Source organism: Vidua chalybeata, chromosome 12 (genome assembly GCF_026979565.1).
Source record: "Vidua chalybeata isolate OUT-0048 chromosome 12, bVidCha1 merged haplotype, whole genome shotgun sequence".
Taxonomy (NCBI): Eukaryota; Metazoa; Chordata; class Aves; order Passeriformes; family Viduidae; genus Vidua; species Vidua chalybeata.
The window spans coordinates 20,625,153-20,638,555 of record NC_071541.1 but is presented as its reverse complement, the minus strand read 5'-3'; the positions used below and the strand labels follow the sequence as shown (position 1 = coordinate 20,638,555).

The 13,403-nt window shown below is 40.2% G+C and overlaps 1 protein-coding gene across 3 annotated transcripts in view; it reads left to right on the top strand.

Moving 5' to 3' along the window:
* FAM120A (family with sequence similarity 120A) overlaps positions 1 to 13,403 on the top strand; it is a 48,022-nt gene that overhangs the window by 17,052 nt on the left and 17,567 nt on the right. For 2 of the 3 annotated variants that reach the window (XM_053954180.1, XM_053954177.1), the window contains exons 4-10: positions 1,896 to 2,024; positions 2,502 to 2,598; positions 3,681 to 3,781; positions 4,066 to 4,349; positions 5,025 to 5,112; positions 8,444 to 8,668; positions 10,996 to 11,170. In XM_053954180.1, coding sequence (XP_053810155.1) covers positions 1,896 to 2,024; positions 2,502 to 2,598; positions 3,681 to 3,781; positions 4,066 to 4,349; positions 5,025 to 5,112; positions 8,444 to 8,668; positions 10,996 to 11,170 — 1,099 coding nt within the window. The remainder of the gene's footprint in view (positions 1 to 1,895; positions 2,025 to 2,501; positions 2,599 to 3,680; positions 3,782 to 4,065; positions 4,350 to 5,024; positions 5,113 to 8,443; positions 8,669 to 10,995; positions 11,171 to 13,403) is intronic. The other variant, XM_053954178.1, reaches the window with a different exon arrangement.

Genomic DNA, 13,403 nt, shown 5'->3' with positions numbered 1-13,403 from the left:
CAGAGATTGCAGGAACACTCAGGGAGCAGTGCAGTGCAGGGTTTCTGCAAGGGCTCTGCAGAGAGCACATCCAGCATGACACAGCCATGGAATGATTCAGCTGTTTTAGAGATTTGTTACAAATGGGAGGTGTTCAGCAACTGACTTGGATTACCAGGGAGAAGAAAATCTATTCCTCCTCCTAGAAAAAAGGTGGGCAAAATTTTGTCACCAATATTTGTGACTCTAAGCTTATATGTAGAGTGCGATCTATATTTAGTATTGTTGTCTATATTCAGAGTGCACACTAGTGGGAACTTAGTTCCCCTGCCACTGACTACACTAAACAAAACTGTTCTTAACTGTTCACTTTTCACAAGGGCATGGACTGACAGAACACGGGGTAATGGTCTTAACTGAAAGGGAGGGCAGGTTTAGGTTTGTTATTAGAAAGAAATTCTTCCCTGTGAGGGTGGGGAGGCCCTGGCACAGGTGCCCAGAGAAGCTGTGGCTGCCCCTGGGTCCCTGGAAGTGTCCAAGGCCAGGTTGGATGGGGCTTGGAGCAGCCTGGGACAGTGGAAGGTGTCCCTTCCGTGGTACTAGATGGGCTCTAAGGTTCCTTAACCATTCTGTTTCTTTGTTTAATTTAGGCTTATAAAATATAGAGCTCATTTCTGGTAGAGAATGACCAGATAAAGAATAAATATCCTGACATTTGTAAAAAGTAGACATTAGGAGAAGGAAATTAATAGAAATGGGTATCTGGCAAGAATTCCATGGTCTAAATATGAAGAGGGCAGTGTAAGAAATAACATCATAAGTAGATCAGATAAGGACAGGGAGGAAAATAATCACATAGGGTAGACTGTATAAAATGAAAAGGAATTGTGGTATGGTTTTAAAATTTGCAAAGATAAAACTATCAGAGTATTAATCAGAATTTTGCATAAATGTTTCTGAGAAGTCTGAATTGCACTGTTTTCTAGTAAAGTGTGATCTCTCTGTGTAGAATGCAGTAAGGACTCAAAAAGATTTTTCAAATTCTTTTTGTATCTTAAAAATGGAACCATTAAATGATAATAGTCATCTTTCAGGTTCTGAATCACTGAATTTTGCAAACAGACAGATTAAAAGATGTTAAAAGCAAAAACCTAGCTGCCCCTATAGGCCCAAGCAGAGTGCTTCAGAATTGTGCAGAGCTTCCAGAGGCTTCCTCTGGAATGTAGGACTCATGTTTGGAGACCTTGTTCCTGGCTCTATGAGCCAGCCTGTGCAGCACTTAGGTTGGGAGCAGAAGCTGCTGATGGTTGAGGAGTTCTTCAGATCCAGCTGGCAGCACTGCTCCCTGCCTGGAATTTTACAGAGGTACAGGATGGTTCCTTGGCCTGAAGCTTCTGTTCCCCATGAAGGATTACACAGGGCACATAGGAGCAGCCATTCCCATAATCATAGGCCAAGTCATAATTTATTTTCAGGAGTAACCAATTGAATGCTGAGGTGGAAGTCCAGGGTTTCCAATGGGTCTTTTTCATCAATTCTGCTATCACTTTACACTCAGAAAATAAACTGTGTCTAAATATTTCCTGGCATATGTATGGTGAAGATTACAGTGTATGATTAATTAGATGAAGCATTTTGTACTGGAGGAAATGTGCAACTAGAAAGCAGTAAAAGAATCAGCATTGTTGACATTTGTTGTTGGAGCTGATACTTAACCAACAGGTTTACATAGAGGTGAGTTGTAATTGTATGAGTCCCTGTTTAAGGTGATGTCTTAAAAACAAAGTAGGAGGTCCAGAAGTAGTTAGATAGTACATGTGGGCATAGGGACTTTGTTGCAGGTGCTGTCAGTAGAGGGGAGGTCAGCTGTGTGCTGTGTAACCCACTGCATGCTCACCTGCCGTGTTTGCTCACAGGTACGTGCTCACCAGTTAGTTTTACCACCGTGTGACGTAGTGATCAAAGCCGTAGCTGACTACGTCCGCAACATTCAGGACACCGCTGATTTGGATGCCATAGCAAAAGATGTTTTTCAGCATTCGCAGGTAAAGTATAAAGCCAAATATTGTCTTGTTTTCTTTTTTTAAAATCTATTTTGCTGTATATTTGTGTTGAAGAATTGCACTTGATAAAATAGTGATTTGATCAGTTGATAATAGGAATCTCTTTGTATTTGCAGTGGCTCAGCTCTTCTAATTTCACGTGCCATGCTTTCTGAGGATGAAAATACTGTGCTTGCCCTCAGTGCTTTAAATTCTTGATAACCAGAGGGGTTTTTAGCCTAGCTGTGTGCACTGCCTTTGAGAATCAGCTGTACATGAAGACTGAATGTTTAAACTTTACTCTTACATGGGTTGATGTAACATTTCTTGTACTGGAGCAGTGCTGCAGCCCATAGACATTACTCCTGAGATATTGTGTACATTAACTACTATACAACCCTGTGTTGACCTGCAGGTGACAAACCTGCACAGCTTCTGACAGTTTTTTTTTTTTTTTTTTTTTTTTTTTTTTTTTTTTAGTCTAGAACAGATGACAAAGTTACTCGGTTTAAGAGAGCGGTTGCTTATTACTCAGCAACTAATAAGCCTATGCCATTTCATCCACCACATTACCTAGGTAAGTAATGACAGCAGCCAGGCCTTTTGTTTTAACTAAAACCTAGGGTAACCCTAAATCAGAAATGGTATTGGTGGCAGCATCTTACAAAAATGTTTATATCTTCTGGCAATTCCCATTGACCTGTGAAGATGAGGCTTCAGAAGAAGGTTTTCCTAGGATATGTGCTGAGGTTGTGTTCTTGTCCCAAAAGAGAACAACCTGGATTACTTTTCTTCTTGGCTATTGCAGCATCCATTGGCACTGGACTCTTGAGAGAATGGTGCTATGAACAACTGAAGTCTGGTGTCCACTCCCATTCATGAGGACAGTTGCTATTTCTAGTCATGAATGCATATTTACTCTTTCTCACTGGCCTTCCTGGCATGTTTTAGAAATCCCTTTATAGTCTTTGATTTTTTGGTGTAATAACAAACCTGCTCAAATTGCAGCCACACATTGTTGTGCTGTTGCAGATTATTCTCAAGGCTTAAAAATTAAAATGGGTGATCACAGGATTTCCTACTTGTGCACCAGTTTTAATGCTAAAATGTCATTTTAGCTGAAATTTTCTAAAGATCTTCAGTTACCATACTAGTACACTGACACAGATTTTTCCTGCTCTTCTAGAGGATGTGGGGTGTCTTATTTACTTCCAAAGATCTGCATCAAAGGGTTAAGAAGCTACTCTAGGTCAAATATTTAAATGACAAAATCCCAGCATTCTGTATCTGCATGACGTTGGCAGCATCTCCATTATGACATGTCTTGGGGTTTTTTTTCTTGTAAGCTACCTTTGATTCCCAGACAGAATAGGAATGTGCAGCAATGAGAGATCCAAACACCTGAAAGAAGGTGAGACACATAAAATACACTTCACAAGCTACAAAGTATTTCTATTGAAAGGTAAAAATGGATAAAACTGACTTAAAGGCATAGGAGAAAACAGTAATGCTAACTGAACAAGAATAAATAAACCATAGAAGCAAAAGGACAAACAGGGTACCATTTGTGTCAAATACTGAGTGTTTTCATGAGTGCTTGGGGTTTTTTTTTTCTTTTTTTTTTTTCCTTCTCTTTTCCCCTCCTCCCCTGCAATACAGCAGCCAGACCGAATCAGTTTGGTATGCCTGGGATAGTGCCACCATATGTTCCTTCTCAGATGCTTAACATTCCACAGACCTCACTACAAGCAAAACCTGTGGTAAGTACAGCTTCTGCCCTGCTCCTTGGGGAGAGGTCTGCTGTGCTCAGCAAACTGGAATCCAGGTGGGAAAGGTGTAGCCAGCTTTTTCAGTGTGGGCAGTCACTGACTGAATTTTATATCTGAAACTAAAGTGATCCTCTGGTGGAACAGTTTTTGTGGATGCTCAAGATGGCTGAGTTTCAACACATGCATTTGGAAAAGGCCACTTGATTAAAGAATGTATTTTGTTTTAAAAGCAAAGCCTTAGTTGCCCTCACTCAAGAGAGATCCCTTTATTTTAGGCCCAGCAGATGTCCGGTCAGGGTGGGGCCCAAGGCCAGGGTCCATACCCGTACAGCCTCTCTGAGCCAACCATCACCTTGGAAACAGGTGGAAAAAGTCTGTCTGAGCAGAACAATTACAGTAACATTCCTCACGAAGGAAAACACACACCATTGTATGAACGGTCTTCTCCAATAAATCCAGCCCAGAGTGGGAGCCCTAATCATGTGGATTCAACCTATTTTCCTGCCTCTTCTACATCTTCGTCCTCTGACAATGATGAAGGCAATGGCAGTGCAGTGAAGTAAGTTTCTCATGAGGATGTTCTCTTACTCAGCTTCTGTTAAAATGAATTTACTTTCAAAATAGTTTACCTGCATCCTGAAAGTAAGAATGCTAGAATCAATCATAGAATACCCTGAGCTGAAAGGGACCCACAAGCATAATTAAAGTCCAGTTCTTGGCAGAGTTGGACTTTGAAGAAATCTGCAAATTAGTGATATGATTGACCTTAAAAAGATGGTTTTGGGTCACTATGACTGCAGACATGTGCATTGTTCAATCTTATCGCCTTGTTCCCTAAGCAGGAATCCGAAACCAGAAAGTGTTGGGTGTTTTTCCTCTTCTGCCCTTAAATTTTATTGAGAGAGTGAGGTTTTGGTAAATGTCATAAAGCCTTCCAGTCCTTTACTTTGTATAAAACATACTCCTGCTTCATAGTGTAATTCATTAAAATTTCAGAAGCTAAAATCTACAGAACTTCACTGAACTTGTACTGTTTACATGTCCTAAATTTGGGTGTAATGTAATGTGAATGTCAGAAATTTTTTCAAGACTCCTGCAAATAGACATTTTTAATAGAGAGTGTCCCTTAAAATCAGAATCTTGCTCAAAATTCCAGTCACAGACACCAAGGATTTATTTCACTGTCTCTCAAACTGCATTTTAGTATGATGATTTTCCTTCTGTTGTCCTTCAGCCATGTCAGTGGGAACAAAATAGGCTGGGAAAAGCCAGGAACCCAGTCAGAAGGTCAAACGCGTGGAGAGCTGGGAGACCAAACAAAGGTATTTCCTTAAATTCACATTTTATTACTTTGTGTTAAAACTTTACGGCAAACCTGGAGGAGGATTTTCAGTATAGATCCATAGCATTTAGTGCAAATCTGTACACTTTGTTAGTTACGAAACAACAACTTTGGAATACAGGAGGAAGTTTTCCAAGGACACTGTAGCATATACATAAAAACAAACACGAAATAGGATGTTTTAGAAACTACTAGATACAAACCAGGAACAAATCAATAACTTTGGCCCTTAGCCAACAATCTTACCCTGAGATGTTGCTCTCTGGGCTTCCAGTAATGCATGTTGGACTTCTAGGAAGGAGTGTGACAGTCTGAGTGTCCACGGAGTCAGAGTCCATATCCTGTAACCCACAGTGGAGTAAGCACAGCTCTGACACCGTCAGTGTTAGCCACAGGCCACTGCAGGTGTATTAGAGCTCAGCTGAGGAGTTAAAAATCCTTTATAACTGCATGGTAGGAGTTTCACATAATGCTTGTTAAAGTAGCTCCATGGGACCAGTTAGTGTTGCTGTTTAACTAGGTAAAGATGGGCTAGATAGCCTTTGATAAAGATTTATCATTATTAAATTTGAGATTTCAAACCATATTCAAATCAAGAACATGATGGTCTCTATTCCAAGGCTGATCTCTGTTTGGAAAGAAGGTTCAGAGCATTCGCACTTAATATCTCTGTGCCTTGTTGGTGGAGCTGTACAACAGTTGTTAACTCTGTCAAAAATCCTTGATCTTGAGTTAGTTACACTATGAGCAAACAGAACATTTTCCCTGTACTTTTGGCGTAGGAATTCCAGTAAACTTGGGCTTTTGTGCTTAAAATATCAAGTGGATGATTTCATCCATCAGCAGTTATTATTTCTGCAGGCCATGCCTGTAACCGTGTCTGCCTGGGATTAGTCACCGTATGCAAATGCTAATTTGACCTATTACATTCCTTTCTTCTCTGCTGGGCTGGGCCTGTGTGCAGCCCTGTGGGTCCCCCAGCCCTGAGCATGTCCTTTCCAAAAGACAGCCCCTACACTGAGCCAGAGCTGAACGAGCACTCACTAAACTTTCCAGGAGATGTATGCACAGGCTGACTTAAATATATCCAGTTTAATGTAGTAATGCTCCTGAGCTTTACTTGCCTGTTTGTTTTTTATTATCAAACCACTTCGTCAGCCCTCAGTAGCAGGAGAAGGCAGAAGTATCTTTTGAGCACAAAAGGAAGGATTGTGAGTACATTTTCTCATTTCCTGGAGAAGTGAAATATTAATGACTGAGAAAAGAGGTAGTACTTCCTTAAGATGTTGCCCAGAGAAGCTTCCCCATCCTTGGAAGTGTCCAAGGCCAGATTGGACAGGGCCTGGAGCAACCTGTGACAGTGGAAGGTGTCCCTGGGCCATGGCAGGGGTGGAAAAAGATTGTCTCAAAGGTCCCTTCCAATCTGTGATTCTATGAAGATTTCAACTGAGTGAGCTGTGAGATTTTCTGAAGTAAAGTGCTGAACATCCAGCATAGGTCAGGCAGGTAGCAGCAGTCTTGACACTCCTTTCGCTTGACTTAAATGTCAAAATTCCTTGCAGTTACCTCACAGTGTGAATTCTACATTACAAAGATAAGCTCCTCTCATTTGACTGGATGCATATTTCTAAAGAAAAGAATCACCCTTTAACTGTGGTGTTTCCTCAGCTTAGGTGTTGGAATATTGCTGGAGCAGATGCAGAAAGAGCCTGGGTACTGCAGTCAGGGAAAGCATTGCTGTCATGTGAGGGTTTTTGTCTTCTTCCCTGTGTGCTCTCAGTAATTGATAGTTCTGTAAACTCCTTGCTGTGGTTCAGTATTGCTGACTTAAGAGTTGTTGGGGTTGTAGAAGATAGGGAAAGTCTTTAACCTCACATAGATATATTTGATACTGTAACATGGATTTAATAAAGCTGTGATATAAAGGCATTTGTTATTAAGCATATTGGTTTGGAAATGTTCTGGTTTACAGGTTTTAACCATTTCATCTATATATTTTCATTTTTATAACTCAAATGAAATCCATATTACCAACTAAAATACAATCTTTCAGTAACATCGTCTTTGATTGTGTGATTAAAGCATCATCTGAAAAGAAGGTTGCCCTTTGGTATTTTACTAGAGCCTGTTATTACTACCTTCACCTTCCTGTAGAAGACTTTTGGAAGTTGTGTGGGGTTTTTTTGTTATTTGCATTCAGATTAGGATTTTTCATGGGTCTGAAGTGAACCACCTGAGCTTGCTTGGGCCTATTTTTTATGTTACATATTTTGTGGGATTTCATGCTTTGACCCTTTCAATTTCAGCCTTGCTTTTCAAGTCTTAGGAAGCATGTGAACTTCTTTACTCATATTGTGAAAATGCTCATACATGATGTATCATCAAGTGATGAAATTTTGCTCTCAAAAGTTTTTACTATTGCTATAATAATTTATAGGCATGAAGCTAACTTAACATGAACTCTTAAGCTAAAACCAGCTTTCGGTTTTGAAGACCAGGATTTTTAGGAATGAACTGGAAATTTTTTTTTGTTCTACCTGTGAGAATTTTTTTTTTATTCTATCTGTGAGAAATCAACATAAAATCCTTATAAAGGCTGGGAGGTTTACAGTATATTTTTATGCATCATATTTTTCCCATAAGTTTATGAACTGCATTTCTAGAACTGGAATAGAATGCCACTTCAGTTTTCCAGTCAGAAAACTTCAGCATTTTCTCTTACAGTCTTCTCAGACTAAGAGCTTTTATGTTAAAAAAACCCAAACAGCCAAAAAAACCAACAGCATTTACAAGGTTTTGAGTTTGGACACTATGTATTTTACATGTTATTTAATTGAACCATGTAATTTCCCCTGTTTTGAGTAGAATTGCAAGCTGAGAAGGGCTATGTGGAAGTCTAGATAAATTACAGACTATGTGACTGTCAGTTAACACATTGAGTAGGGAGTATCTTGGAAATACTGAGTTAAAAGGCCATTCACAAGTCATTAAAAGGCCATCAGTCCACTTCTGCATTATGCAGTTTAAATTTTTAGAAAATAATAATTTATGTTGCTGTTAATAAGTTAAAAGTTTTATCATAATATTTATTTTCTTAGTAATTTGGTTCTACTAGCAAACAATGGCTGAAGGCTTCCTGAAAACCTTGCAGCCAGCTTTGGATAATGTATTCTGCACACTGCATCAGTGTGATGTGAAGATGTACTATTTTCTTTAGGGATGAGGGAGGAAGTTTGCTGTTTCTCTTGGTTGATCTCCTGGTATGTTTCTGGACACACACAAAGCACTCTATTTTGTATGTTCTGTTGCAGGCAGAAGGTTCCTCTAGTGCTTCTTCAGGAAGTCAGGCAGCTGATGTCAAAGGGAATCAAACCAGTAATCCACAAATCCCATGCCTGTTGTCCATGCCCACCAGAAACCACATGGATATTACCACGCCTCCATTACCTCCGGTAGCACCTGAAGTATTGCGAGTGGCAGAGCACAGGCACAAGAAGGGGTTAATGTATCCTTACATCTTTCATGTCCTAACCAAGGTATGACATTTTAAAATGAGGTACTGTGAGATAATGATTCTGTGAAGATAATTGGCCTGGCATTTTTGGCTAGCATATCAGATTTTTATATCCTTTTTAATGTTCTAAGTTCTGGTTGCTTTTTACTGACCACTTGAACCAGTTCCCCCCCCCCATTTTCTTACCAGTGATATGGTACATTGTTCCAGTAAATAGGAGATGGCTATAATTAGAAGTGTTTATTTACAAAATTAATTATTTTGTCCCAACTGTTTGCAGTTATTTGTATATATCTCTATGCATGGGTGTATATGTCTGTGTGTGTGTTTATGTAGAGTCCATTTCCATCTAAAAATTCCTGCATATGTGCTTTGGTGTCTGTGCCAAGTCTTCTCTATTTTCAGTGTTCAAAAGTACTGAGATTGTTTTCTCTCCCAGTCTGATCCCCCTCCCATTACTGATAGCTGGCCCCAAGAGAAATGCACCAACTCTAAGAAATCCCTTTTGTACCAGCAGCTAGCGAAATGGCACTGTCTCCATGCCTGTTAACTTTTATTCATCTTAAAAATCCTCTTCAAGACAATAAGGCCCACAGGCAGATCTGAAATCTATCAAACTAAAAGTTACTGCATCGAGGTTGAGGTTTGGCTTTCCTATTTCCCATTTGTTTGTTTAGTATCACAGCTCGTGTTCTTACACTTTTTTGTCAAAGACAAGTGAAGAAGAATCAAAAGGTCTGTGATGACCATTGATACCAGTTCTGTTTCACACTTTGCATAGCAAAATATTCTTAGCATGTTTAAATGCTACTTGATGTTTAATCACAGAATCATTTAGGTTAGAAAAGATCATCAAGATCATTGAGTACAACTGTTAATCCAGCACTGCCAAGGCCACCACTGAACCATGCCTCCAAGTGCTGTATCTACGTGGCTTCACAGATGGGGACTCCACCACTGCCACCTGAAGCCACTTCCTTTGTCCTGTCCCTTGTTCCCTGGAAACAGAGCCTGACCACCCCTGGCTGCACTCTCCTGTCAGGGAGTTGTGCAGATTGAGAAGGTCCCTCCCGAGCCTCCTTTTCTCCAGACTGAGCTCCTCTCCCAGCTCCCTCAGCCCCTTCCCCAGCTCCGTTCCCTTCTCTGGACACACTCCAGCCCCTCAAGCTCTTTCTTGTTGTGAGGGGCTCAAAACTGACCCCAGAATGTCCAGGACAGGGGATGGGCACTGCCCTGGCCCTGCTGCCACACCAGGGCTGGAACAGCCCGAGTTGCCCTAGTCCTTCTGACCCACCTGGGCTCCTGCTCAGCCACTGCCACCAGCACCCCCAGGGCCTTTCCTGCTGGCCCTTTCCAGCGCCTCTGGCTCAGCCTGGAGCTGCAGGGGGTCTCTGTGACCCTAGTGCAGAACTCTTGAACCCTGTGGTGGAATTATGGGGATTCTTTAGAAATGGGCACATGTTCCAGGTTATGTTGCTGTTATGAAGAGTGACCTTTGAGACATAAACTTACACCTAAGGTAGTGTTGTCAGAGTTAAATCTGACAATATCCTAATGTAACCATTTCAAGGTGTCACCTTCAGAATTCATTACTGGGATAGTTTAAATTGGGGTTTTTTTTAAGAGAAAGTAGCACAATGGAGTGTTTTCTTGTTGGTGTTAAAAATAAAGGTTGATTTTTGGGGGCAGTGCAATCAGTCATTTTCCAAGAATATCTTAACATGTTTGGATGTGCAGTTATAGAAAACAGTGTTGCTGTTCTGAGAGAAAATGTTGTAAGGTTCTTACATGCTATTTTTTTAAAGGTATAAAATTCTAAATTTCTACATACATATAAAAACCTAACCTTATTGTAGTAATTCCTAATTAGGTGTTTTTTCTCCAGGTGTGCTGATGCATTGTTTTTTACAGTGAGTCCCCAATGCTGTTTCAAATCCTGCAGCAAAAAGTCAGACTGGTGTTTTTAGACAGCATGAGTATTTTTTAAAATAACTGCCTGAAATCTAGATCAGCTTCAAATGTGCTTTGGCTGTCTAAAAGCACTTTGCTCTATTTCCATGTGTACTGTTTTTCCAAGTGCCTGTATTAAAAGAGCAATATTTAATTAATCCTCACATGTCCAGACAAATATGTGTGTGATGGAGAAGGGAAAGAGGAAAGCAACAGAACCGGGAGGAAATTAAGCAGGCTGAGCTAATCCTTCCCTGAGCTGAGATCCACTTTACTACTGAATCACATTTGCCTTGACTAGCTGACACGTATTAGGATTGGATTGGGTTGCCATGCATACCTGGTTGCTTCTTGTTCACTGTAACATATCATATTTCTCTGCTTTCTTTCATGCCAAAGGGTGAAATCAAAATCGCCGTTTCTATAGAAGATGAAGCCAACAAAGACTTGCCTCCTGCTGCTCTTCTGTATAGGCCAGTGCGTCAGTATGTTTACGGAGTCCTGTTTAGTTTGGCAGAAAGCAGAAAGAAAACTGAAAGGCTTGCTTTTAGAAAGAACAGACTTCCACCAGAATGTACGTACTGCAGAACCCATGCTTTATTCCTCTTCCCTTTGCTGTGGTTTCAGAGCCACTTGTACCATGATGTGAATGGAAATTGTGGCTAAGAGAAAAAGATGTTGTTAATTTGAAATTTTATTTCCTATTGTAATTTAACGTTGCTGTTTCTAAGCAAGCTCTGCTTGCTTAGGCTTGGTTCTGAACGTCTGCTTAAGCTGCTGCCAGACCTGCAGTGAGTGATGTCAGTTTGTGATGTCATTTCTGTGTATGGCAGAACTGGATTTTAGGAAACTTCTGTTCTCTGCACACACATACAAATCTGCCTGCTTTTTTCAAATATGAGAGGTGCACAGGTTGACTTGCTCTGGCTTCCCGAATGTGTCCCTGAAGGTACCTCAGGGAAATTTGCAGGTATCATGTGTCCTTCAGGTATTGGCATATAAAAACTTAGTTCAAACCCCACAGAAATCAGGGTGTAATGTAACCAAAGGTAGACCTGGGTGAGAACAGACTAAACTTTTGCAAACAACCTTGTCGAAAGATCCTTTGACTTGTTCAGAGATATGGATGTTAATCTTCTCATTAATCTGAAAGTTGTTCCTTCAGTTTCCAGGAATTACTGTCATTTCAGTCCTCATTCTAGAGTGCTTTTGTTATAATGAATGCATACAAAGAAATGACTGAACTTTTCAGTAGCAGCTTATAAAGGTTACAGGAATGCTGAAGCATTCAGTGTACGGCAGCAGCAGCACAAGTATTTAAATGTAGGAGTCTGCTGTCACTATGGTAGATTTAAGAATCAGATATTCAAAATGTATGAAATCATCATTCATAGGCTTAATGTGTAAAAGGATAAAAATAAGTATCAATTGTAAACTTTATATTCATTCCCTCTGCTCTTTCTATTTATGATTGTGAATGTTTTTGTATGTTTGTAGTCAAGATGATAATCTCCCAATGATGTTTGAAAAGCTATTTATCTTTGCCAGTTACTTTGTGGGAATCAATATTTATACCCTGTTCAAGATACCTCAGCACACCTACTCACAAACTTCTTACTTCTTAAAACTCACACAATATAGTGATATTTTGGGTTACAAGGTCATTTCAGGATTAAAACAGTGATTTTATTTGCAATCGTCATTTATCCTCATGAGAATTCTGTCCTGAAAAGCATACTACAGCTTTTTTTTGGTGAAGTGGCTGAGTGCTGGAGGTCTGCTTCAGCTTAATCTCGTAAACCTAGAATGTTCTCTGTAGGCTACTGGGGAAGCCTATATAATCTCTTATTTTCTATTCATTTATCCTGCTTTACAGAGTTTATCTCTGGAGGGTAAGCACACTGCTGCTGACTTGGTTTAGTTACAGGGGCTCTGGCAAATCTTGCTGCAGGACGCATTCAGCTATTGACCTGCTTCTAGCTTAGGACTGACCAAGCTCTTAAAAAAGCAGAAGCCAATTTGAACATTTGCCCAAAAGTTCCCTGCTTCGCTGCAAAGCTGGCCATGCCGGTAACGATAGATTTGGGCTGCTGTGCAGGTATGGGGTGTGAAAGGGCTCTGGTGCAGGAGCACCTTTATTTTGGTTGGCTCTCTTCCAAGGCTTGGGCAGTCTGTGCAAGACATAAGGAGAGAACAGTGTCTGAAGCACTGATTAGCCTTCTCTAACTTATCTGAGCACCCAGGCTATCATGAACTGGTGATGCTCATTCTCCTCCAGTGTGTAAATTATTTTGCTGCTCTCAAAAATGAGTACATTATGAAATGCAGTAATGAAGACAATTAAGAGAAAATCTAGGAATTAAGATATGTTAAGAGAATCAAGAAATTAGTTTCTGAGGAAATGTAAATGATCCTTAAGATTTATGTAGAGAGGTAATGAATATTAATATCTAAAATTGTGTCATCTTTTTTGTACAAACCAAACACGGGCAACTTAAAAATAGTGCCTGAATAATTGGCAAGGCTATAGTACATGAAGGTTATGGGAGGCTGGGGAAAATGCATAATAAACTGACACATCAGGATTATTACTGAATATATAGATGGCAAGATAATGGATCTTTCATGAAATGGATGGCTTCTTGTCTTATCATTAGTTTTTGTATGAAATTTAAAAGGCAGTAAGAAACAGCAGAAGTAGCAATCAGTGGGGTTCTTCAGTCATCAGTGTCTACTAAGTGATGCCTTTGCTGTACATGGTCTCCTCTCTGCTCCCAGGGGACAGGAGATGTTGGGTCACAGAGTGC